Source organism: Falco rusticolus, chromosome 7 (assembly GCF_015220075.1).
Source record: "Falco rusticolus isolate bFalRus1 chromosome 7, bFalRus1.pri, whole genome shotgun sequence".
Classification (NCBI taxonomy): Eukaryota; Metazoa; Chordata; class Aves; order Falconiformes; family Falconidae; genus Falco; species Falco rusticolus.
This window is the reverse complement of record NC_051193.1, coordinates 6,020,182-6,046,376: the sequence shown is the minus strand read 5'-3', so window position 1 is coordinate 6,046,376 and position 26,195 is coordinate 6,020,182. Positions and strand designations below refer to the sequence as shown.

Sequence of the window (26,195 nt, the reverse complement as noted above, 5' to 3'; positions counted from 1 at the left end):
CTATGCACGGGGGTCAGGTCAGGGAAACCCCCATGCACGGGAACCATTCAATTTCAAAGATCGGCCCTTTGCCCCGCAAAATAAGCTAGCACTTCCACACCAACATGCTTCCCACACACAAAAAAATTTCCCAGCTACTAGCGACACGTGTTCAGCCCAGGGCACCCACAGGCTCCAGTGCAGTAAGCCCCCAGCCAAATGTTTCTTCTATACATTTGAATTTCCCTTTGCAAAGCGAAGTCACTTTTTGTAAAGCAAAGGCTTTTTTGATCCACTATAAACCAGAAAAAATAATTTTGCTGCAGGTGCCCCCTCCTAAAGACATGCGCAGGTAGACTCTCCAGGCCATAGAGACCCGGCGGCTGTTTTTCCTGCACCAGCTCTTCAGCACAGCCTCCCATGTGCTGCTTGGGGGCTTGTTGCTCCCTAAAGGGTACGTGGGGCTTGTGTTCCAAAATAAAGAAGCCCGGCAACAACTGCCACAGCGCACCTGACCTTACCCAGTGGCTTTGCAGTCCCAGGGGCTGGCAGAGGTTGAAAATCCTCCATTCAGAGGCAAGCTGAGGCATGGCGTGGGTCTCTTACTGGTGCAGAGATATGCACAGAAAAACCCTCTGTGGGAGCACAAGGAAGCGCCTAGAAGCTGTGAGGGAGAGGTCTTGCCAAGATGGGTTGGAGGGCAGGATGAATGTCACCAGCACGATGTGGGAGGCCACAGGCGAGGTGCCCTTGTGTGAGCTGCTAGGGGAGCCTTTTTGAAAGTATCACCAGAACCAACCCTATCCTTCTTTAGCCTTATTGGCACAAGGTCCTGGGGCTTGTAATAATTACAACGGAAGAGTTAAAAAGGTTGGGGCATGTGGTCGCGGGGCAGGCTACAGAAAGCATGGTGTTTTCTAAATTTTTAACAGCCTTCCTTGGCTGTGGTTAAGATGAGCAGCTCGCACGCCCTTGCAGGAGGCAGCTGCTTGGTGAAGGCCTGTGGCAGACGGAGGAGGACGGGGCCCAACGCCATGGCCACCTCCCTGCGGGTTAGGTTCCCTCAGCCTGGCATCCCCTGCAGTAGAAAGCTGCCAGGGATGCTGTCGGGGGCTCAAAGCCAGCTGTGTTAGGGCACCTGAGGTGCTCCCTCAGCGAGGCCACCGCCATGGCGGGCAACACAGGCGGCACCTCTGCGGCCGCCTGGCGCAGGGCCGGGAAGGGCACACACGGTCCCCCCCAGGGGCCGGAGGGGTCACGCAGTGCCCCCGGGGCCGGAGGGGACGCCTGTAGCCACGGGCCGGGCGGCGGAGGGGGCGGGCTGGTACCTCAGCCGCGGTACTTCACCCGCGGTGCGCAGGCGCAGCGCGCGCGGCCCGCCCCGGCGCGGGCGTGGGGGGGAGGGGGAGGGGCGGGGGCGCGGTGCGCAGGCGCAGTGGGATCCCTCCGCCGCCGCCGCCGCCGCCGCCGCCGCCGCCGCCGCCGCCTCGGTGGAGCGGCGCGCCGCGCGCCATGGCGGGCCCCAGCCTGCGGCCGCACGTGCACTGGGCGCAGCGGCACCGCGAGCTCTACCTGCGCGTGGAGCTGAGTGACGTGCAGGTACCGGGGGGGGGGGGCGTCGGGTCACCCACCCGCGGGGACACCCACCCGCGGGGACACCCACCCGCCGGCACGGGCAGTGCGTCCGCGCAGCCCCGCTGCACGCCGGGGTGGGCGCGGGGTCTTGGCGGTGTGGGGGGGCGGTGCTCGCCCGGGGGTCCCCGCGTGTCCCCGGTGCGCCTGCTCCCGGCTAACGCTGCGCTCCTCCTGCAGAACCCGGACATCGCCATCACCGACAACGTGCTGCACTTCAAAGGTAGGGGCGGGGGGGTCCTGCAGCCTGGCCCGCCCGGTGCGCGGGGGCCGCGGGCACGGGGAGCCCTGTCCCCACCGCTGCCCTTGGTGGCCGGGCATGTGCGGAGCCGTGGTGACACGCACCTGCCTGCAGACCGTTGAGTCCCGGCGCTGGCACGTTCTATCTTATCTAATAAGAAAAACCCCACCCCACCCACCCCCATATTTAAATAGCCCTGAAATTTCCGTATGTCTTGGCTGGCCGGTGTCGGCCGAACCCCGGCGATAACTGGCAGCAATTTTTCCTTTCACAAAGACCTTGTTTGCAACTGTTATCAAACCTCAGCATCGGGAACTAGCGCTGGATTTGAAAGGTAAAGCAGGTCTCTGCCGAAAGGATGGGTTTGTCCCGGCCGGGCAGCTGCGGCGCCGCGGGGCTTGTGCAGCGTGGCCGGCCCCGGCTGCGCCGAGGATACGCTGCGGCTGGGCTGTTATTGGGGGTTTCTCCTTGGTTTGGTGGTTTTCTTGTAAGATGCGTTGTCTAGGGAATGCTGCCTCCCCGGTGAGCCACAGCCAGGGCCATTTGATAGGGATGCGCGCATCGTGTTGGCTTCAGGATCGGTTTACAGGGTGGGAGGGTGGGGATGAAGCTCGGCGCGGCTGGTTTTCGGAGCCCTGCCAGGGACGAGACCTGGTGTGTGTGGGAAATGGGAAAACGAAGGCACCCCCTGCCCTTGGGAGGGGACTCCCCGCATCGTGCTCCTACAGACCCACCAGACACGGCCTCCCTGGTGCTCGCCCGTGGCTGTGGAGCTGGATCCCCCAAAGGCGGGGGGGGGGTCGGTGGGATTCCAAGCTGTCAGAAGCCTGTTTGGGAGTCTGTCACGCTGCCTTCCTGCAAGCCAGGACCCTTCCCCAGCGCCGCGCAGGGTTGTGGCAACTTTAGCTGCCGAATCCAGCAACTGCAGCTCCAAGCCACGCTTTGGGTTGTGTCTTCCCCGTTACCATGTGGTTCTCCCTCGCCTCCCGGCAGGGCAGAGGGAAACACTGCAAATAACCACCCAGTATTGCTGTGGGTGAAGCGTCCTTTGCAGGTGGGGCATGTGGAGCTGGCGGGGGTCCTCACACTGACTGTTAATTTTGTCTTTTAGCTCAGGGTCATGGTGCCAAAGGGGACAACATCTACGAATTTCAGATCGAGTTCCTAGAACCGGTTGAGCCTAAAGTAGGTACTTTTACTTTTTCTAACTTTTGCAAAGAAAAAGTAATTTCTGAAAAACTTGAAAATGGCTGCGAATAAAGCTCGTGATACGCTGTTTGGATTTTCTTGGTGAGTCTGTAACCGCTGCAGGCTAAAAGCTGCCTGTGGCAGTCCCACGTCCTGGTGCTCAGCCTCAATGCACATCACTTCGCCGGAGCTAGCGCTTGCATGGGGCGGCTTTAACAGAAACAGGGCCTTACATGTATCGGCTGGTAAACGGTAGTTGTAAATCTTTTAAAGGATTTAAAAAGTAGCAAACTAACGGGAGAATCTGGCAATGGGTTTTCTTATGCAGCCATGACTGAAAAGCAGGGGAACGCTGTACTGCAGAGTGTCGGTGTCATGGTTTGTGGCTTTTGCAGCCTGACAAAAGGAAACCATGAGAATTCGTGCTTCTGGCTTGTGCAGATTTCTTAGGTTGCCAGTACAGATACGCTGTAGCTCCTGTTGCAAAAATATTTTCTTAATTCCTGTTGTAGTCTGATAGGAGAGAGCTTTCCTGGGAGACCAGCCCCTACACGTTACTTGCTGGTGGCTGTAAAGTCTTGTCTTTGCCTCTCAAAGGTGTTAGGGGCAAAGCTCCAGGCTCTGCTCCCACTGCAGGATTTGTGCTGCTGATTCCTGGCTGACTGCTGCGGTTAGCTGCAGTCAGCCCGGGAGCCGCCGTTCACCTCTGGTGCTTCGGCAAGGGAGGAGACCGCCGGAGGGGGGATTTCTGGGGTCTGTCAGCAGGCAAGTGTCTTGTGTGGCTCCTGCCAGGTATGGAATGGCAGACAGTGAACATCTCTTGGTTCCAGGATCTGGGCACCAGTTTGTAAAGCAGCAGCTGCCTAGTCCACGGTGTGGGGAGAGGTGCCCAGCACTGCCCGTGGCTGTCCTCTGTGCTGGCAGGCTTGGGCTGTGCTGGCAGCCAGGCCTGGAAGGCAAGCCCTTGCCTCTGCCGAGCAGCCTCCTTCCAAAAGTCCAGTCACTCTGAGTCACTGTGGAGGGGCTGGAGGGCAACGGACTCTGAAACCTGTGGAGATGGTTGAGACCAGGAGGTATTGCAGCCCAGGGTTTTCTCCTTCAGCTTTGTTGTGCACCATGAGTGCCTCTTGCTAGTGTCACGCTACCAGTGAGAGATGGAGCCTCTGACAGACAAGGACCAGGCGTTAGTAGCTGTAAATTACGGCTACAGCCTTCAGATGTCCTAGGAGCATCCAGATGGCCTTGACAGAGCAGTGCTGGTGTAACATGCTCAGTTAAGAATGCAGCTCATGCCTCTTCTGCATCATTTTCAGCTGGTGTGAGAGGCAGTCCCACGTGGAGCACCCTGGCGAAGGCTTGAGGTGTGGAGGGATGCAATGGTGGCAGTGAGGGTGGGCACCCAAGGTGACAACGCTGTGGGCTGTAAGGCTGGAGAGGTTTGCCATTATGCAAAGTGTGGCCATGGTGGAGAGGCCTTGTGCGGTAGCAATGACCACACTGCCAAGGCTGATAATTCTGCCTCTTGCTGCAGCAGATGTCACATGGGGTCCCCTGTTTTGGACACCTGTGGTTGATGGTAGTGCTGTTCTTGACACTGGCTAGAGGAGGTGGGTGGCTCACAGTGCTAAATGCAAGGTCTAAAGCCAAGTTCGTGGGTTCTGCCTAGGAAGGCTAGCGCTAGGGTCTGTGCTAGCTCTTTGTGGTGGGATTCAGGGGTGCTGTGCATTACGAGCAGGCTTTCAAGCTGCTTATCAAGTCCTGCAGTTGCTGTCTTCAACTGGGCTGCCCTTTGCTTCCATGCCGTGGGTGGCAGAGGCACACTTAGTGTGCTGCAGCAGTCCGTGTCATCCCTGCCTCCTTGACCAGGGGAGCTGGGGTATCAACTCAGCCTCAGAGGCCGTTTCTTAGGACTTCTGCTGATGTGTGCTCCCGTGTCTGCCCTCAGCCTGTATGCAGGGTGACTCAAAGGCAACTGAACATCACTGTGCAGAAAAAGGAGAGTAACTGGTGGGAGAGACTCACCAAGCAAGAGAAGCGCCCGCTCTTCCTAGCTCCTGACTTTGACCGCTGGTTAGACGAATCGGATGCTGAAATGGAACTGAGGGAGAAGGTCAGTCCTGTGGGCACGTGTGGCTTGTGCTGCCAGCTGCAAGCAAGGATAGCTCTTCTCCTGCGTTTGAACTTGTGTTCTTTATTTACCTGAAGTTGTCTGGCATGCTGATTGTTACTGCTGTTTCATACAGATCCCACGCTGAATCGGTTAAACAGTTCACATTGTAAGCGGGAATTCAGGAACAGGCATGCTTCTGGCTAGAAAGAGCAGCAGCGTGGATCTGAACGGGTGGCTGTGCGCCAGCGCAGTGCTGGCCAGGGTCTGCTGCCCTGCCCTGTGCCTTAGCAGCCCTGGGTCCCAGTCTGTACGAGGATCGATGTGCCATGTGGAGCCCAGAGTTGCTGGTCCCAGCCGTTGCTTGTCTGGAAAGCGGGGATTTCTAAGGCTTTCCTGAGCCACTGGGCCGGCCCCGACGGTGCATTCCCAGCATCCTGGTAAGCTCAAGCAGCTTACTGCAGCAGGGAGGTGCAAGACCGTCTCGGAAAAGACTTGAACAGACCACATTTCTGTAAATCAGTTTTACAACGAATGCTGCCCTGTTCCCCTCCACAGCCACTGAGCTTAGCGCGGAGCGGAAAGGGCCGCTGCAATGCCAGGAGCCAGAAGGCAGTGCTGAAGGGCAGGCAGAGAGCCTGGGCTGGATGTTCTCAGTTCCCTTCAGGTCACTGGTGGGTCATGAAATGTTTTAAGGAACAGCTCTAAGAAACGGTAATAACTGAGAATTAACACAGAAACCAGCAGGCTTTCTCAGCAAAAGCATCTAATTACTAGAATAAAATACATAGCAAAGGCGGGATACCTAGTTAACACTCTCTAGCTTTTACTGTACCATAATTTCTGGATGATGAATGTGCTGTTTTATGCAGGGGAAAATTCAAACCTTCTAGCAACTGGCTGCTTAGCGGAGTTTTAAACCCACTAGCTTTGCGGTAGTATAGTTAACAATCACTTGCTAATTACAGTAACAGTCTTTAAAACCTTATCCTTCATCTTAAGGAAGAAGAAAAGATTAACAAAATGAAAATAGAATCAAGAGTCCCAAAAGACCGTAAGTAACTCTACCTTTTTAGTGTGTAAGGTGGGGTGTAGAAAGCTGTGTTGCTCCTATGCACAAACCCCAAATCTTACAGAGAAATTTTGACTGGCTTTGTGCATCTTGGAGGGGGTTCTTTGTACTGTGAGCTATTTAGAAATTTAATAAAAATGTACTGCAGTTTCCAAGGAATTTAAAAAGTCTGACTAGCAAGAACTGAGTCTCAGCAGATGACGGTAAAAGCGGGCAGAACCCACGGTGCACACAGCAACCCTTTTATCACAATCAATAGCTTCCTTTTTTCTTGTAAGCTTTATTCTCATAGGAAGCCTGGTTTGCAGCTGTACTCTTTGCGTAAGTGTTACCATTGTACTCTGCTCACCTGATGTGCTTATTATTGATTTTAGCTTTCAAACACCTGAAGAAGGGATACTTAATCATGTATAATCTTGTACAGTTTTTGGGATTCTCTTGGATTTTTGTGAACATGACAGTACGACTGTTCATCTTGGGGAAAGGCAAGTAATATGAGCTATTTCATTTACGCTGGGGGCTTTGTTTCAGTTTTTTAGTGGTGGTGTTAATGCTTTCTGAACTATGAATGCTAAAGCAAGACATATTTAGGAAACAAAACCGTGAATGCATGACAGAATCCTCTCAAAAGCTATCACGGTGTCAAGGATAGCAAAATACTGTCCTCTGGTAAATTACAACTGCATATTCTGATGAATGATACTTGTGCTCTGCCAAGATTACTTTTAAAGGAATCAGCTGCAGCACAATGTGTCTCTCACTGCAATGTTAGTATTTTTGAAAATGAGCTGGCCAGAATACTTCAGTTTTGAAGCAGGAACGACCCATTCTATTGAGGTACAGCGCTGTTGCTTTTTCTATAAAGTAATTACTGAAGTAGCTCTTGATCTTTCTGTGTGAAACAGAGTTCTTGAGCAGTCTTTTTGGCCTAACTGCTATGACTTTTAAGGTAAGACCTATAAAGAAGTTACATAATTATGCATAATGTTTTTTTTTCAAATACAACTAGAATCCTGTTATCAAAAGATATGCTGCTGTGCCAGCTACCTGAACATGGAAATGAATTTCTTCTCTAAAATGGTTTTCTGTGTCTTACAGATTCCTTCTATGATACATTTCACACTATTGCTGACATGATGTATTTCTGTCAGACCCTGGCATTCATGGAGATCATGAATTCACTAATAGGACTAGTGAGATCACCGCTGATACCTGCTGTAGTGCAGGTAATATTTTAGTAAGATTCTTCTTCTTGCTCTTTCCATGTTTAAATTTTTTTTTATTTTTTTTTACACAAATGTTGAGACTCTCCTAAAATAAGTGGTAGAACCTCACTGGCACTGGACTAGAGAATATATTATTCAGGAGGCTGGAATCCATGTTTCCCAGCCTTAGCTGTGGCAGGCTGTCTTCTTCCATCACCTAGGTAAAACAGGAACAACAGGGCAGCAAAAGCAAGACGTGGCTGACAAAATGTACATGATTTTGATTTGGTACCAGTTCCCTTTTTATTCTGGTTGTGGTTGTTGTGCACGAAAATGAGGATAGATGATTTAAGACTAGGTCCCTTGGATTGCATCTAAATACAGAGCAAAATGCATACTCCTAAGAAGCAGGTCACAGCTCAGCTGCAGAGTTAGTGATGTGCTCAGCATATGTTTCAGGGGTGAATAGATTTCCTGTGTGGTTTTGACAGCAAAAGCTTGTTTTTTCTTTTGGTGAAGAGTGTGACTGTTCCTTAATTTGTTTTTCTTAAACAGGTATTTGGAAGAAACTTTCTTTTGTTTGTTGTCCTTGGAAGCTTAGAGGAAATGCAAAGCAAACCTGTGGTGTTCTTCATATTTTATTTCTGGAGTATCATTGAGCTGTTCAGGTTGGTGGGATTTTTCTTCTAGCAGGTGTGTACAGAACAACGTGGTTGTTCCCAGGAACTCTTTAAAGAAGATTTTGATCTTTGTACCTTTTGGAAGAGTGGCACTAATGCATTGGTCCACGAGGGTAAAATCTCCTTTAGTCATGGACTATCACAGCCTTCCAGACTGCTGCCAAAAGCTGAGACAAGGCTGGAGTCTGAAAATAATACTGCCCCGAACCTAGGGAAACCTGTTGCTTTTTTCCTTGAGGGTTTTTTGCTTTGAATTTCCACTGCTAAGTGAGCTGCTCTGTTTCTTTTTCAAAAGAAATATTTTGAAAGGTTTACTAGGCAAGCCAGGCAGTTAATCCATCCATCTGGTCAGAATAATAGCATTAGTTCTGTAAACTGCCAAATTAAGGATGTGTCCATCATGATCCATAGGAACAGTTTTTTGAATATTCTTGTGTCATTTGGGAATTATGTTGACGATACAGCACACATATATATATATATATATATAAGACTAATTCTAGTAGTAAGTTCCATTTTAAACATTGTCTGTTTCTTCTCACACTGAATTGCCTTTAGGTATCCATATTACATGCTTTCATGCATCAGTATTGAATGGAAACCACTAACCTGGCTCCGTTACACTGCCTGGATCCCTCTCTACCCCTTAGGAGCCTTGGCAGAAGGTATGTCCAAAAAAACCAGTTTAATAAATAATGAATTCAAGGCTGGGCAAATAACTCAAAATTATTATTTTTTTTTTTGGCTGCTGGACTTAAAAATAGTAATTTAGAACAAGAGATAAATAGATACTTGCTTTGAGCTGAACAAGATGTAAGCATTTTAATCTGTCCTACTGAATCAAATACTTTTTTTGATTGGACAAGGAAAGAAGTCTTCCTTTTGGGCACTGAGGAGGGAAGTAAAGGCAACAAAAGGTTACATGAACAAACTGGACAAGAGTGTGCCGCAGTCCATGCAGGCGGCACAGGATGACAATGATCATTTCCCTCTGCTGATCCAAAGCAGCGTTGTTCGCTTCTGTCTGCTGGCCCTGACTCGGCCAGCCAAGCTTGGGTTCACACCAGCTCACAGATCTTGACATTATGTTGTAAATCATTGCACAGGACAGGCAGGGGCCAATTCTTTTTCTGCAAGAAGCATAGCCTGAGAGGCGTAGTGCTTGACAAACAGGGTTCTGCTCTCCTGCCTGGAGAGTGACTGCTCTGTGGAAGAAGCAGGCACGTGGCCTTCTTGCTGTACCCCTCTAGCGTAGGGGCTTTACAGTGTACTCTTCTGTCTTAACAGGTCTGGATTACGTTTAATTTTTATTTATTTAAGAAGCATATCACCACTCAGTTTCTAGCTGTAAGAAATGTGTTGTAATTGTACCTGTCAGAACCTGTTTCTATGAGCTGGGAGTAGGCTTGGGCATTGCTCAGCTTGAAGCACAGGAAAGACTATGCCTGTTTCATTGCCGTGGGTGTTTCTGCGTGGTAAATACTGGTGGCATGAGCCCTGCAGGCTACAGTTGTGTGTGAGAACTGTCACCAGGCAACTTCACTGTGCTGAGACCTTCATAGTTGAATTGCTATACTGCCTCTGCTAGCTGCTTTCCATCATACTGCATGTTTAAAAAGAAAACAGCTTTAAAATTGGTGTAATTAATGAGAGCTAGCAAATAAGAAGGGAATATCCTGGAACAGTTGTGGGCTATATATTTTACATGTGTTTGATAACGTTGGTGGCCTTCTGCTTTCAGCCGTCTGTATCGTTCAGTCCATTCCAATCTTCAGTGAAACAGGGAAATTTAGTGTGGGATTGCCAAATCCGCTGAACGTCACAATCCAGTTTTCAGTTTTTCTTCAAATATACCTTATAGCCTTGTTTTTAGGTAAGATATTTAATTGTATTTCTCACTACTGAAATAAAAAGGCCATTTTCCTCTGAATTAAGTATATTTTCCAAAGAAAATTAATTTCCTGCATCTTGGGGATCATGGCAACACAAACTGGTTAATGTTAAGCATTGTCCTTGTTGCTTGTTTATGTAAATTTGTCAGCGATGAGGGGAACACACCTACAATTAGCACTGGTTAGCCCCCCAAAAAGGAGATCTCGGTAACAAGGGTTCACTTGGGTGAAAAGATCACTTGGGTTAAAAGAATAGTTTTTACATGTATGTATTTATAAGCTTAGTATACTTAATTTTACTGTTTACATGGTATTTGAGCTTCAGAATGATTTAGTGGAAATCTAAACGTAATTTCAAATTAAAGCAGTGTTTACCTAAACTGCATTATAATCACTAATGCAACGTGAAAGTCAAGTTTTTCCAGAAAACAATATAGAAGGCTCTTTAAATAGTAGTATATTTAAAGAAGGATGGTGCTTGATACAGATCTGTTTTCTGGTGTTACATTTCTAAACATTACGTTAATTTTGTAGTATGCATACCCAGTATGTCTGTGTATCCACAACCCACTAGACTGGAATTTTAAACTGAACTTTCACTAGGTTTCTCCCTTTCAGACTGTTCAAAGCATACCTTCAATTGAGATTCATTCTGAAATTGTGTTTTACTTTGTAACAGCCTTTGTAGCAACTCCTGCCTCACCCAGCAAGGAAGTACTTGGATTAACTTTCCATACTATACATACACTTAAAACCTCGGGTTTTTGTGTGGTAGTTCGTTTGTTGTTTTTTTGAAATTTGGTACAGCCATCTAGCATTAAAATGATGCAGTGATGTCCCACCTAAACGCTTCATTCCTTTTCAGGGCTATTTGTGAACTTCCGTCATCTCTACAAGCAAAGGAAACACCACCTCGGACCAAAGAAGAGAAAGATGAAGTAAAAGAGGACTGCAATGCTTTCTTATCTAACTTATCTCAATTACAAGATAAGCCTCTAATTCTTACGGTTTTACCCACTGTAATGTAAAGAATTTTGTAAAATTACATGATCACGCTAGATTACATGATTTCATAGTGAATCAGGTACCATTCCCACATACTGTATTTTGTTCCCTTTCAATCACGTATGCATGGCATTGATCATTGTACAACAGTAACATTTAAACTCTTATCCTGTCAACTACCATATTAGAAAGAAATCCTATTATCTGCATATAATATGCTTATAAACAGTGGAGCAGCACTAAATGGAAATAGTGTTTATCTTTTAATTGGATATTTGCTCTTTCAATATTGCATGCAGATAGGGCTTCTGATGTCAGGATATACTATAAGCTGGCCCATGCTGTTCCTGGGGTGCAGCCTGGTGGCAGGAGGAGCACAGTCTTGAGACCACTGTGAACTGTGTGCAGGTGTTTACTAACCGTCTGGGTAAACTTGCTGTGCATATACTCCCCTCCCCCCACCCCCCCTTTTTCTTCTGCAGCATGCTGATGCTAATGCTGATTTAAGTGCTACAACCTTAGTCTGTTTCTGGTTTAGCCTTAACAGAATAGGAGCACTGTGCAGACCCTAGCAATGTGTGTATTCCTGTAGCAACACATCCTATCCAGTCACTAGGGAAAGGAAGCTGCTACTCTGTGACCTGGTCAGAAATGCTCTCCTGCTTGGTAATGCAAGCACTGAAACATAACAAAACAAGGAAGCACAGGTACCAGCTTTCTCCTAGCAAGGACCCAAACAGAACTCCATCCCACCCATGCAAAGGGAAAACGTGGAACTGTCATGGGAGACCAGGCTCCTCTGATCATTCCTGGCAGGGCTGTAGCTCCTGTATTTATAGCCTTCAGAAAGGCAGTAAAGATTGCTTTTCTACTTAAGCTTAGGGATGCAGTGGAGAAGTGGGTGTATATGCTTTGTTGGCTGGCCCCTGGTGGGATGGCGTAGTGGATCAAGTAATTAACTGTGTATTATTTAGATAGCATGCATGAAATCTTACGGAGATCCCACACAGGGTTTGAAGGAACACTTTCCTCTGTGCTTACATTAAGCAACAGCAACAACAAAAGAAGAGAAACTTCCCGCACATTGCAGGTCATCTATCTACTCTCGCAGCTGGAAACCTTTGTTTCAGTTGACTTGTATTTCAGCATGCCCTTCTGCAATCCAGTTTATAAAACACACAACAAGTTTGCTCTAAACCATGCTGTGGTTATGAACAGGTTGCTTCACAACTGCACTGCCCCCAGGGCAACGCAAAGCAATGCCAGCAATCCAGAACAGGCGCTGAAGTTGAGATTAGCTTGGTGCCATGTTACTATTTGTCTTTTTCTACTGTAAAACAATATGAATCTTCCAGAAAATTATTTTCTATATTAAAGGTAACAAACAATGGACCCAGTGAATGTTACTGTCAAGGAAAGGAAATATTGTTATAAGGGGATTTTAACAAAGAACTGGTACAGGCTCCATGCTGCATTTCACAAACCACGTTCTGTTGACAGGAGGCATGATACAATTTCTCTTTAGGGTTACTTGAGACTCCCACTTAAAGGAGAGTGCAGTTGCTTTACTCAGGAGAGTTAAGCTTTATTTATACACTTAAATTTCACTTAGCACACACTGTACCTAGGTTTGAAGGATGTCAAAGGATTGAATTAGCTGAGTAATGGAACAGCAAGGATCACTTTTATACTTTTAATTTCTCCACTGGGCATTTAAACTTCTTTTATGAAATCCGTATGTATTCATACACTGTATTTCTCAGTGACATTGTGGTACCTAGTGCAAGCTGTCATGGATCTTACACTACTGAATTTTAGTCCTTCAAAAAGAATGTGTTTCTATTAATAAAGATTTACAACCAAATTTTGCTTTAGTTCAGGTGTTCTTTCCCTGAATGTAAGAAATTGCATAATTTATTTAACTCTTGTGATAAACAGCTGGGAGCCAAGCCTTTACCAGGTCAATGTTTTAGGCCACACAGCCTAGTTGCTATGAAAATGGAAGAAATCCAACTTAAATTTTCATGAAGAATTACTCTTTATTAATATTACACAAATAAAATCCTGTGTCACGAGATTAAGTTACTTTCACAAGCATAAGCACTGTGATGCGAGTGATACTCAACGGCAGTACAGACTGGCTTTCACATCAGATGTGACGTTAGTGAATATACCCTGAAATCAGTTGTGTATCTTATCTTGCACAGTGATTCCCAGACATGTTTTCTTTGGACTAATCGAGTCGATGTATAAAGTATAGTAGCTGCCTTTTAAGATACTTTTACCAGTGAGTTCAGTTATGTAGTAACTGCATTTTGGGAAGGCCAAAAGCCACCAGCAGTCTGCTGTCTATGATGGCATTTCTTTCTTTCCTCAATATGTAGCGAGTAACTTCCACCCATCATCCAACACAGTAATTGACTTTGGGACACCTTCCACAGTTTCCAGGTCTGACTAAAGCCACCACAACTAGCTTTGTTTATTTACTGAGCACTAATGCTGGTAGGGGACCCCGTTTTAAAAGGAAGTTCTTCAAACAGCAATTAAACAGGCCCTACAAATTAAACAGGACAAGAAAATGTGAACCGCTTGAGCCTTAATCTATAGAAGTTCCCAAAATGGAGACTTCACATTCTCTCAGTGCTGCTACTGGAAAAGTCTGTCTGCAGTGGAGCAATGTTATGATCGTAGGCAGCATATTCCGATGCTCCAGTACTTGCCACTTTAAGCTGCTGAGCAGCATGTGTGAGCTGAAACGCTGCATCAGGATGAGCTGTGTCGGGAAGCAGGGTGCACTCCCGCTCCAGCATGTCTGCCACACCTTTCAAGAGGTCCAAAAAACCAAAGGCCAGGGCTGCCTTTCGTAAACGATTAAGTTCCTGCAGAGAAGGAAAGCTCCTTTTAAAGCCACTGTAAGCCTCTATGTAAAAAGTGAATTTCTTTCTTAAAGGTAAGCTTGTTTGCTGAGAGGAAAATAACCTGAGTGATGGGTACAGCTGCTGGAAACTGCCCAGCTGCTCATGACATAAAAAATGCTTCAAGGCTGAAGATGATAGTGGCGCAACTGAACAGTTGGTTTTCCCTTGATCACTTCCTATAAATCTCCACTTCTTCCTTTTCGCTTTTGTGCATTCAGCTATTGTATCTGCCTGTTTTGTCCGTGTCCCAGCTGGAGGTGGCTTCCAACTTAGGCTTCACTGACTGCTGCCTTTAACCACAGTGACCAGCAAAATGTGTTATGTATTGATTTTTCTTCACTATAAACTGACAAGTGTTTATGTGCTTTTAGGCAGGGTATTCATTCTTGAAGTCTCCGGGGGCTACAATAACAAACTGCTTCGGCACTAAGCTTATAAGAGGAACAACAATTACCTCCAGCTACAGTCTAGATTATGGATTATTATGACGTGACCAAATGTGCCTAGAATTCTGTCTTTCTCTGCTTCAGTTGTAACAAAAAAGTGTAGGAGACATTTTCAGACTCAGAATGACATACCTCTGTGTTCCTATTCCTCTCTGATCCCTCAGTTTATTTCTGCCTAGACAACAGCATAAAAATCTACAAGAAGTTCACCATGGAAGTAGCAGGGATCACGAGGGGCACCTGCAAATGTGACCCATCTATGCCACTCTGCCAGAGAATGTGGTGGCAGGGAAACCAGACCCCTTGTCTCACCCTAACTAGTCTGTAAAATAAACCCAGGATGTCTCCTTCTTTGCAGAACCATGTATGTTTTCGCAGAGCCCTACAAGCCTGCACAGAACATACCACAGACACAGCCAGTATGTGTTCCCCTGTCAAATGTACCACTATCACTGTGGATGAAACCTGGGCCAGCCTGAAATGTTACTCACTTTATAGAAGGTTTGTGTTTTCTCAGGGAGCTTCCTTGCATTTCTCAAGATCTTCTGTACATCTGTCTGCAGAAAAGAAAAATAACTAAATAAAAATCTTGGCAGCTGCTGGGGAAGCTGCAGAAAAAACCCTGAACCATTAACTGATAAATTATCCTGACCACTGACAAGACTGCAGCTCACAAAGGCTGAAACACAAATGGTAATTGTACTAAATCAAATAAACTAAGCCAGATGCTACACTGGAGACACGGCTTTCATTAAACAAGCTATGCTTTCTGATTGCATTTTAATCACAACATTTTAAAGAGGCAGTGTTTATAAAGATGAAAGAAAAGCAATAAAGCAATTACATTAAATGGACAACACGCACGCAGACTCCGCTTTGCCGGTAAGATGGCTACTGCTGATCCAAGTAAAGCATCAAGTCCAAAACCTGTATCATTACCTGGAGGCCACTTGGTTTAATCCATACGGTAACATTCTGTGCATAACTGCGCTTGTTCTTGGGTTGCAAGGGGAAAGGGCTCTTATTGTCATCCTCTCCGTAAGGATTTTCTTTTGCATCTGGGAGAAAAAAGAAAATAAACGAACTTAACAACTAAGATTTGGCAAGGTTATTCACGCAACACTGAATGTGTAAGCGTTATTCAAATAGTGTGACCAGTACCTGAAATGGGTCCAAGCTGTGCCATCTTCCCTAGCCATGGAAGAGGCTCAGGACCAGGTTCAAAGAGCGACATCATGAGGTTTGATTTCTTCTTGCTATCTGCTTGTGAATAGAGCATTCCATACCACTCTGGCCTGTTGAAAAGAGCAAATCCCAAAGGCTGAAAACCTTCCACCCCTCTTTGCCTAGTCTTTGTCTCCCTCCCACTGTGGGGAGGCTCACTATTTGCAATTTATACTGGCAGAAACATATCCACAAATAAAAACCCACAGCTTTGTCTAGCAGTACGGAGTTCTGTACAGCATACGGATATAAATAAGCAAAATTTATAAATGAGTTAACCAAGATTTCTCAGGCAGACATCCAGCTCCATACCCCAACTGGACGACAGCCACCATTCCCTCCACTTTCAGGCTGCCATGTAACAAAACACAGAAGTTGGGGATTTTTCCAGCAATCTGATTAGCTGAATTCTCATCTTCGGTGTCATCTGTGATCCCAGGCCCCACCTCATCACCTTCTGAGGAAGAATAAAAGGAAACAAAAGAGGCAACGTAAGAATAAATTCAAAACCATTAGTTACATTTCCAAGACACCGCCCTGTATTTTCTGTCATGCAAAAGTTAATTAATACTTTTGTAGAACAGCTGCTAAATGCAGTGTTTGGGCAAAGTGGCACTATAATGTTATATAAATATTCCATTGCATCCTACTCACAAAACCGAGTTACCAGAAAACTGTGAATAAAACCTCAGCTTTGAAGAAACTAGAAGCAAAACGAAATGGCAGTAAGAGTCTGGCAACAGATCTATGTCTGCTTCTGAAGCAAAAGCATCCGAATTTCAAGTTCTCTCCTGTGCAATTTGTGGTCATTAAGGGAAACTTGCTACATTTTAGCAGCTGGAATACAGCTGTGATTTAACTGTTAATATCTTCCAAGGTGAAAGGCCTAGCAGGATAGGAGTGTTAATACAGAGATGAAAGCGTATCAGGAGCTTTCATTCGTCTTTACCAAGAGAAATCTCACATTCTCTTTACTCCACTCCAAGGCCACAACAAAAGGAAAAGGGAAGTCCTTCTCATCACAGGCTAGTGCTCTCAAGCAGCTGCAAAGTCAGTAATATGCTTAACCACCCTCAAAGCCTACACCAGTCATTTGTATAGATACATATATAGTTGGCCCCAATGAGCAGCAATTAATGCACAAGTACAACTGAGCAATCTAGTTGTGATTAAGATCAGATTTTTCACAACAACAAATCATTCCAAGAACCAATTAGATGCAGGCATTAAACATTCATCTAGCACCACATATTTCATTGCCCATTACTATTTTTAGCTTTCGGTTTAGCATGTTCTATTAATGATGATGCTATAAGGACACCGTTCCTTCTAATGACTTTCTAAAGAACACAGTATTCAAAAAAAGAAAAAGCTGGTGTTCAAGATTTTAATTTTAATGTAACCACACAAACACCTCTTTAGAGACAACTGGCATCTTGATGAAGCATAAAATCTGTGGTTCTAGTCTAAACCATCTCAGACATAACAAAGGAAGCTTAAAACAGTTTTTGCTAAAAGAAACAAGACTTGCTCACCTCTGTTAAGTGCAATTGGCAGTACTAAGTGTCTGGACAAGACAGGAGGGCTAGAAATATCAGCTATATCTACAAAGCCAACAATTTCTAGATCTGTGGAGAGACAACAGGTTTAAGTCAGATTTGGAAATTGCTTAAACGTATTCTGAGTCCATTTAGCATTACCACCTCTTACACCACCAAGTTTTCTGAAGCAGTGACTAGAGGTAGCACAACAGAGCCCCAACATTGATTGGGGTGTCTAGGACATAGTAAGATACAAACATTTATAAATAATACCATGACACTTTAAGACGAGAACATAACTTTCATCACACACATACTGCTGTCCACGAACTGTGCTACTAGACAAACACAGAATCATGCACATTGGTTTTTTACACTGTACGCAATCCATTGCCACTTTATAAAGTCTAAAGGAGAGAAAACAAAGGACTAACCCAAATCTACTAGCTTCAAACTGGCATCACAGAACCTGCAGGAATTCCATCAACTCTTTGGCCTATGAGGCATGCTTCCAGGACTGGGAAGATGGGTTGTGGTTCTTGAGTTTTGCATGTGCACGGGAAGTTTAAATACAGCTCCATCCCATAAAGAATCGTGGGCATTTGCTGGTAAAAGATCGAGGCAGCCATGTCCTTCATGCTCAGCCGTGTACTATTTCCTTGCCAATTCTTGGCTGCAAGAGATGTTGTATGGGTTCACGTGTCTCAGCCATGTGAAGGTTTTGGTGTGTGGCTCTAGCAGCTTTTGAGCAGCTCTACACTGGCAGAGGTGTAGAGAGTACCTGCTTTGTAAACTCTTCTCTACATGAAGCACGGTGACACATATGTTGTGCCCTAGCTATGGACACAGGTCCATATGCGTATGGCACAATTAGAAGTTCAATGCCTTTCCAACCTGTACTGCAGCTGGAGCTGGGGAGCACAGTCTCTCCTTGACAGCCCAAGCAAAGGACCTGGCCCAAAGGCAATTCAATTGATTTTTCTCATAGCTGGACAGTTAGCACTTGATTAAAGCCAGGGAGGAATTCAGGGGCTGAGCACACCACACACTGCATTTTAATGCACACAGAACAAAATTTTCTTCAAGCCAAATTCCCATCTTTGGAATGATAGGAGGAACTCTTAAGACTGAATGCAGCACCAAGCCTCCCTCACCAAGAGGAACCACGTGCTCTTTTTCTTTGCTATTGCTATTTTGGTACTGATGCACTTATTCCTATTTAAACAGTATGCAGCTACAAGTAAGAAGGGATCACACCCCAAATGAGTTTTTTCTCTTGTAGATTTAAAAAAAAAACCCAAACAAATCAAGGCAATCTTGGTGGCAGTAATTTATGGGTCACAGTTCACTTCCTTGCAAAATTTTAGCACTATTGTGCCCTTATTCACATGCAAGCTCTGCATGTTTTGTTCATGAACACAGAAAAAAAGGAAGTCTACAGGTCAGATCAAGGAAATGAAATTGCCAGTAGAGTTAGAAACTCTTGAAAAAGGAATTATCTGAAAAGATGCCTGGGTATATGATCTAACCAAGTCACTCTCTTTGCACTTCCCAAATAGCGCAAAGCCAGCAGGAACTCCCATCACCTCCCTTTCAGTTAGCCACACTGGGGTGTCACTGAGGGTGCCAGCCTTTAGCTCAAGAGCCACAGCACTCTACTGCCTGACTGGAAAGAAAAACAAAATGCATGTGGCCAAGTGCACTGCTGAGGAGCTGAGAGCAATTTTGATGTTACAGTTGAAATTTAACTCTCAAGGCAAAGCAGTGAAATTCAGTGTATTCTCTCCAAGAAATGTACCTAGCCATTTGCTAGCCACAGGCATGGGCTATCTACGGACTATCTGCTGTTCATGGGTGCTGTCCACTAATGGGAGGGCTGAGAAAGGTTTTCTTTGCACAGTTGTTTTTCAAAATAACTTAGTATTAAGTTATTATGTATTAAATATTAGTATTATAAGAAGTGCCAGGGTGACAAAAACCTATGAAGACCGAGATTTCATAAATCTCAACCTTTACTTGTGCTGCCTCACGAATTCTTCTTGACTCCACTCCTAGTGGATCCCTTGGAGAAACCTCTAGAAAGATGCTAGTTTGTCTCACCTGGTAATAGAGAGTGATAATACAGAGCCTTTCTGATAAAGGTAACTCCTAACACAAAATGCAGCCCCTTCTTCAACAGGCCTCTCCTACTCTCCATGAAGCTTATGAGGGTATTAACGGAAAGCAGCCTGTAGCTGTCTTCCACAGTCTTTGCGCCTAGAAATTGGCACCCAGAGCTTTGAAAGTGCCTCTACCCTGCTCCAGCCCTTTTATGAGGTACACATGGCTGAAGTAGGATGATGTTCTTGTCCCCTATTGCCACATATACCAAAAATTTACAGTCAGCAATTGATCCTTGCAGAAAGTGGATGAAACAGAAACTATGCAAGATAAGAGGTGGTAGTGAAAAGGTAGAAATAAAATAGATTTAAGTAATAAAGCAATCAAAGATTTGTTACCTGTATTAATTGCTTTAGGAATGGGGTCTATTTCCTCATCTATAATGAAAGGTTCTGGTCTGGGAAATACTTGCACATCGGATGTTAAGTGGCCACACTTGAGAACAGCATGGAATGGTGTATAAGCCAGGTCTATTAGCTTTCTAGAACATGATCAGTTATTATTAAGGAAAATATAAAGCATATCAAAAGAAAATATTGCCTAAAGCACACTAACTTAGCTCCCAAAACCTGTTTCTTTAACTACAGTTAACTCAATAGTTCTAGCATCACTAAATTAAGAAACAAAGCAGCATATTATCACACTGATGGCAAACTAACAACAACTGTGGAAATCAGCATCTTCTATATGCCAATCATAAACAGACACTATGATTTGGTTACATAATGACTAAAATAAATATTGACCTTAACCAGTGAAGGTCAAGACGAAAATACAGTTAACAAAATCATAAACTGAAAGAAAAAAAAAAAAGTTTAATTAGAACACCTCGTATCATCAGATTTCTTATAATATTTGTTTTCCTTTACAGATACTAACTGGAAACCTTCACAAAGGCATATTATCTACAAGCCTACTAACCCAAACATCGACTGCACATTCTTCAGGCAAAGGGGTCCATCAATAGTGAAAATTTGCCCTTCTCCATTGTTTAGATCTATGAGCCGTTCCAGGCAGTCTAAGGAATCCGTGCTTTGAAGCTGCAAAAAAATTAAGGTGATATGTTTTTATTAAGTTTTCTTTTTACTCTCCTTTTATTAACCAATATGTTTTCAGAAAATATACACAACACAGCAAAAAGCACCTGACTGGATGCTATAATGACCTTTTGTTATCTCACTCCTTTCTGAATAAACCAACATTCTTGGTCTCTCAGGAAACATACTCCTTATGTTGCATTTATATTAGACCAGATGCAGCATTTGGCCTAGTAACAAATGATGCTAGAATATCTCAAGTTGGAAGGGACCCATAAGGATTATCGAGTCCAACTCCCAATACATTGCTTTATCATGTTAGGTTTTGCTTCGAAAGCAGGTTCAAGCAACTGAAAATCCCAGAAGCATTCAGTCTTCAAAGGCACAGGAATGCCTTAAGTAATATAACATTTTATTGGTAATGTTAAGTATCCATCCCCATCAGGACAATATAATTTTTAGGAGGGAAGTCAGATAGAATTATTTTTGAGAAGTTCTTAAAGAATGCTTGTGAAAGCACTTAAACTTATCAGCAACAGGAGATTTATTTTAAACATTTTCCCAGTTATTCTGATGTGTAAACAATGCTTCAATCCATCTGCTTAATCAAAGAGGATCATCCTTGATAGAGACCTTGAAGCTGAAATACCTATTGTATGCCTAAGTAGAAAATCCTTCTGTGATGGACAGAATATAGGTGTCAAAAAAGCAATGCTATTAATAAAACCTAATCTAAGCAACTTTAGTCTCCATAGGCTTCTTTTTAAACATTTTTTATTCAACAGAATTCTAACTACTGTGAAGATTTTTAAAGCTGGTATTGAGATTTTCAAAGGTACCTGAAGAGACAGAAAACAGTCATCTTTCCTTCAAAACTAAGGGAAGTTGGTTTGAACACTGGCTTGGAGACTTTAGAATTTTGCTCACTTGCATTTCTACATAAAGCTATTGTTGTTTTAAGTGCTGAGCATCTTTGCAATAGAAGTAATTTATTCAATAATTTAATTGTAGATTAAGAAAACCCCCAAAAAGCATTCAATGTAATTAATGCAGTAAAGGCAATAATATAAACAAAGAAAGAAATACTGCATAGTATTCCCCAGGGAGAAATCAACATGATTTATAAAGATTATTGTTATAATGCACTAGTAGTAGATAATAGTAGTGCAATAATAAACTTCTAAAAAGATACCAGTTACATTTCACCAAATAACTAACACTAAGCACTGGAATGTCAACTAAACTTTAAAACTAAGCACAAGAACATCAAGGATGTTTTGTGCTGACCTGCTCATTACTTCAGAGAAGACCAACAACTATCCAGTGCAACAAAGAAGGAGGTATGGGTTAAAAACATCACCTCTTCGAGATTTGCCATGCACATGACATACAACTTGGATGGGAAGGGGAAAGGCAGTGGAAACCGGTTGCTTTCACTTCGCTGGTTGTGAGTAGCTAGGGAGTGCCTTAGCGAGCCTCTGCCGATCCCCAAGCAGCCATCAGTGACAAGAACAACCTGGAATGAAAGAGGACAAATCAGCATTTCCAAGTAAAGACACATTTCTATCTGCAGAGGGCAACCATCCACCAACACAGTTCAGTAGCCTTCCTAACAGCATGCACTTCTATACCGAAAATCCCTGCTCACAAGGGGATTTCCTCCACTGAGATGGGGAAAGAATTGCGAGTAAAACTTCCAGAAACAGGTACATAAATAAGAAATCGAGGATTTAACCATTGCAATTTAACCTATGTGCATGGTAAATATATGCTTTGTTGTAATTAGGCAACTGCACTGAATTTTAAATTTCATAGCCAGAAACACACTATGCTGTGCATAAACACAACTATTTTTAAGTGTACACTAGAAGCACAGTGACTATACAGCCAAAAATGCAGCCTGCTGCTGCTGGACTCAAGAACTTCAGGTTTATTCTCAGATGGAAGATAAAGCCCACTTCTGTAGAATATGCAGGGGAACCCAACTTCCACTACAAGCCGCAGAAGCCCTACAAAAGGTAGTATTAATTACCCTAATTCTTTGCAAACAAATACAGCTGCAGTAAGCTCACATTTTGCAGCAGAACTATTAAAGCAAAAATAGGCATTCTTCCATTCAGTTGCAGGTCCAAAGTGACTCCTTGTGGAAACGTGTGCTAATACGTTACACTGAATAATGGAACTATTTACACTCAGCTGAGACCCAGTCATTTCCAGAGTAGTAAAACCGCTGCTCTTTGAACACTGCACAGCAACAGCAGGCATTATTTTTGGCTGAGAGGTAAGGAAAATTAAATCCAACTGAAACTCAATGTATATCCGCTACATCCGGATTTGTATTCTCTCTTCATCCTCAGTCTCTCTTTTGCAGTCTCGTTACCACCTGAACTGTTGCTCACCAGTAATGTTTTTCACTATTTCAAGATTCTGCAGAGTACATTTCCCACTGCCTTTCATCACCGCATCACCTGAAGTTCCAGTAAAATGCTCTATGACACAAATGACAGACCACATCTATGCTTGGTTTTTACATCTTTCTAGTTCCTTGCTTTGAACATCTGCTTTTCCAAGGTGCCTTTTATCCTTGTTAAGATTATAAAGCATTGCATAACCAATAAACTTCTATCCTTTTTCTCCTTAAGGAATATAGCTTGAGACGTCTTCCTAGCTCACTGAGCTAGAAAATTACTGAACTGAAATCCTAACCCAAAGACCAACAGGCTCTTCAGTGTCTCAGAAAACAGAGGGCTAAAAGCAGACTTTGCCATAAGAAGCCGCAAATTCAGAAGGCTGAGAGCTGCAAGGGCTGAATGGAGTGCGCAAACAGATGCAGGCCAAATGACTCATTTGGGAAAGAAGACAGATCAAAACAGACTCCGCAGCAGTCCCATGCTATTGCTTGAGAACTGGAACTGTTACAAGCCCTGGAAACCATCAGGTACTGGAGGAGAAAGGTTACTATACCCTTTCCAAATTAAATGAGGCTCCCAGGACAGAAGATCGCATCCAGATCAAACGCCAAGCCTGCAAAAAAGTACTCTAGGGGCAGATTTTATAATCCACCCCGCTACAATAACACATCGAACAGGATGCAGTCTAGAGTTTTGCTGCTGAATTTTTTAATAAAGACCACCTTCTGTTCATATTCCAGATACATCCAAAATACAAATTCTTTGTCTTCCTGTAGCACTAGCATGCCTGACAGTATTCAAAGTTTTCAAATTACACCTACAATTCCATCTGCAACTTACAGGGAGTACCAAGTATATGCTAGATCCTAATAACAGTAAAATCAGTCATACCTGGCAAGGAATTGCAGCACCCCATTCCTGCTGGACAATATTGCAAACCCCCAGCAGCGCTGACTCTAAACAGGTTTTGTCATAATCATCCATGTTACTTAGGGCTTCCTGTAAAGACAAACACCACTGTCACTGCTGCATGAAATATCACTACCAGGAAACAGAAAAGTTAATCATGGTTCTGTGGTAAGTCAGTATGTTTGCTTTGCATTGTAACGCAACTGTGCTGTTACACAATGAAAAGTGTGATGCTCTTATATATGACCTGCAAAGTTAAAATAAATAAAAAAAGGAAAGATATAAAAAATTATGAATGATACCATGAGACAATGAGAGCTGACTTTGAAGGAACTATAATATTACTACAAACACAGCTCTTTTAAAGAAAAAAAATTATCCTTTTCATGTCTTAAGGGAACAGTAAAGTCAAAATCTGAAACAATGTCTGATATAAAACACTTAGCTTAGAAAATCCTCCCAGGTATCACAGCAACTATAACTTCTAAGAGATTCAGAAAGCAGACCACAAGGAGCTTGTCTCACAAAAACTCTTTGGCAGAGAGAGTAACAGAATCCAAAACTCGTATCTGCATCCTGTTTCTGTAACCATAAACCAGCTTTTCTCCTTAAAATGAGAACTTCACACTTAACGCAGCATCCTAAGAAGGATGCAGCTGTAAAACTAACATGCTAGAGGAGCCTGGCTGGATTCTTGGCTTTCAGAAATTCCTCAAATGAAATCTCAGGGAGGCGAAAATAAATCAAAGAGAATGCACTGGCATTCACCTGCTAAAATGCAAACGTAACAGAGAATATTTTTAAAAATCTGTCCCACAACAGACGTATTTAAAACATGGTGCCCTGTGACAGTGACATGTCATTCACCCTGACATTATATATGATAATCAGGTATGTATGTACCATTTTTACTGGATTCAGAGACTTTCACTGCCTTACTGCATTCATCTGGAATTTCCCTCTTGGACTTTCTCCTTTCCATTTTCTCTCAAATTCTCATCACATCTGTGAGGCCTAAAATCCCTTATTCTCGCCCTGGTTCAACCACTACACACTCTTAAAAGCACCTTCTCTCTACCAAATCACTTGACTAAGAACCTTTCTTAACTGTCCTGTCCACTGCATCACTTATTAAGACCAAATCAACAACTAGACAAAAATATGAATGTCACAGAACCACTCCTAAGAGCTTCACCAGGCAGCCTGTACCTCCATCCCCACTTCTAATACAATTAGTGACTCTTCAGTGGTTATCTGCAAAGGTACAATTTGCAAAGTAGCAAAATGTTTCAAATGCATTGATTTAATCTCTCCTTACAATAAAGATAAAACAGTCAATTCAAGTTGTTGTGCACTGGATGATATGAAATCACACAATTTCACCATGACGTGGAAACACGCGTGGGGTTCAGGTCTTTGTTTTCTTAATACTGACAGCTTACTGCTTTTGCATTTCACACACTCTACCTGGAGCGTGTTGTAATCTCTTGTAAAGGGCACCATCAGCTCCCAGAGTGACGAAAACACCACCAAAGCTGTGAACTCCAGCTTGTAGTTGGTCGCCATATGCTCAAACAGCATGGTTAGGCCGTGGACAGCCAGGTGTTTCCGCTGGTACTCCTCAGAGCCCTCCACCGACACCGGTCGCGTCATGGAGAGCGACACGTCCATCACCACCACCGTTGGCATGATGAGCCACTCCTCTCTGCTACCGTCGTGATGAACTGTGATCCCCTGCACGGAAGGGGAAGAAAAAGTCCACACGTTAGTACTGAAACTGCAGTTACAGAGCAATACACGTCTCACCCTCCCAGGCTGACCCCACTGTGCTGCTGGGGAAGCGACAATTACCCTTTTGCCCCACAGAACGTGGGATTTAGCACAGATTAAGCCAACAAATCTTCCCCTGAACCACACGCAGCATATCCACCCGGCTGTAAAGGCCTGGAAAGGGCCTGCGCGGCCAGGGCTGTGCCTCGGTGGAGGACAGGGCGCAGCAGTGGCCCTGCGCGGGCCGCGGACAGGCCCCGGGACCCCGGCCGAGAGCCAGCCCTCCCTCCCTCCCAGCCCCTCCCCCTCGGCGGAGCCTCTCCCCGCAGCCCTCCCGCGAAGCTGCGGAGCTTAGCGCGGCGTGAGGAAGCAGGGGGAAGGGAAATGATGGCGCTCACCCCCGGCCCGCCGTGCCGCCATGTGTCCGTCGCAGAACGCGTCCCCCCGGAACGCAGCGGCCGAGGCGAAAAGGGGCCGGGCCGCGGCTGCCGCCCGCCCCATACAGCCCCGCGCGGGGCCGGGCAGGCCGGAAAGCGGGGTTTTCACGGGTAACGGCAGGAGAAGCCTGTAGTCCTGCAAACACTAAGGCAAAGCAGTTCAGTTAGATGCCACTACTGTGGAAAAGTACAATAAAAAAGGCTGCTGTGCGTAGAGTTCATGAACAGCGTCCCAGCTGGCAGTGCGCCTCCTTCTCCCAGTTCTGTAAGGGTGGGAGTGGGATGGGGGGTTCAGTAAACTCCATTGCAAAGCCTGGATGTACCCGAGATGCCCCCCCAGA

At 44.7% G+C, this 26,195-nt stretch overlaps 2 protein-coding genes and 1 long non-coding RNA gene across 4 annotated transcripts; 2 read left to right on the top strand and 1 right to left on the bottom strand.

The window, feature by feature from the left end:
* Positions 1-1,441: 1,441 nt before the first annotated feature.
* Positions 1,442-12,875, top strand: HACD3 (3-hydroxyacyl-CoA dehydratase 3). Its single transcript, XM_037393364.1, has 11 exons — positions 1,442-1,578; positions 1,792-1,834; positions 2,964-3,037; positions 4,986-5,150; positions 6,150-6,201; positions 6,594-6,704; positions 7,318-7,445; positions 7,980-8,092; positions 8,663-8,769; positions 9,846-9,977; positions 10,862-12,875. Exons 1-11 carry the CDS (start codon positions 1,492-1,494, stop codon positions 10,936-10,938), a joined length of 1,089 nt encoding a protein of 362 aa, XP_037249261.1. The 5' UTR covers positions 1,442-1,491; the 3' UTR covers positions 10,939-12,875.
* Positions 5,157-5,822, top strand: LOC119150700. Its single transcript, XR_005105185.1, has 2 exons — positions 5,157-5,587; positions 5,706-5,822. It is a non-coding gene; the product is annotated as an uncharacterized LOC119150700 (long non-coding RNA).
* A 140-nt stretch (positions 12,876-13,015) lies between the features above and the next one.
* Positions 13,016-25,930, bottom strand: INTS14 (integrator complex subunit 14). 2 transcript variants are annotated; one of them, XM_037393361.1, is made up of 12 exons: positions 25,816-25,930; positions 25,115-25,381; positions 23,630-23,737; positions 21,688-21,843; positions 20,212-20,330; positions 19,629-19,771; positions 17,125-17,217; positions 15,902-16,046; positions 15,527-15,660; positions 15,305-15,423; positions 14,857-14,922; positions 13,016-13,880 (listed from the first exon to the last, which is right to left on the bottom strand). In XM_037393361.1, the coding sequence occupies exons 2-12, from the start codon at positions 25,334-25,336 to the stop codon at positions 13,629-13,631; spliced, it is 1,557 nt and encodes a 518-aa protein (XP_037249258.1). In that variant the 5' UTR covers positions 25,337-25,381; positions 25,816-25,930; the 3' UTR covers positions 13,016-13,628. The 2 variants fall into 2 exon arrangements, with proteins under 2 accessions (XP_037249258.1, XP_037249259.1); XM_037393362.1 differs by lacking the exon at positions 25,816-25,930 and adding an exon at positions 25,499-25,690 and having other exon boundaries at positions 13,029-13,880.
* Between the last annotated feature and the right edge of the window lie 265 nt (positions 25,931-26,195).

Coding starts and splice junctions, on each gene's coding strand:
- HACD3 (XM_037393364.1), top strand. CDS start 1,492: ATGGCGGGCCCCAGCCTGCGGCCGCACGTGCACTGGGCGCAGCGGCAC. Junction 1,579..1,791: donor TGGAGCTGAGTGACGTGCAG/GTACCGGGGGGG, acceptor CTCCTCCTGCAG/AACCCGGACATCGCCATCAC. Junction 6,202..6,593: donor ATCAAGAGTCCCAAAAGACC/GTAAGTAACTCT, acceptor TATTGATTTTAG/CTTTCAAACACCTGAAGAAG.
- INTS14 (XM_037393361.1), bottom strand. CDS start 25,336: ATGCCAACGGTGGTGGTGATGGACGTGTCGCTCTCCATGACGCGACCG. Junction 23,738..25,114: donor GAGATTACAACACGCTCCAG/GTAGAGTGTGTG, acceptor TTGTCTTTACAG/GAAGCCCTAAGTAACATGGA. Junction 15,661..15,901: donor GTGGCTGTCGTCCAGTTGGG/GTATGGAGCTGG, acceptor TCTTTTCAACAG/GCCAGAGTGGTATGGAATGC.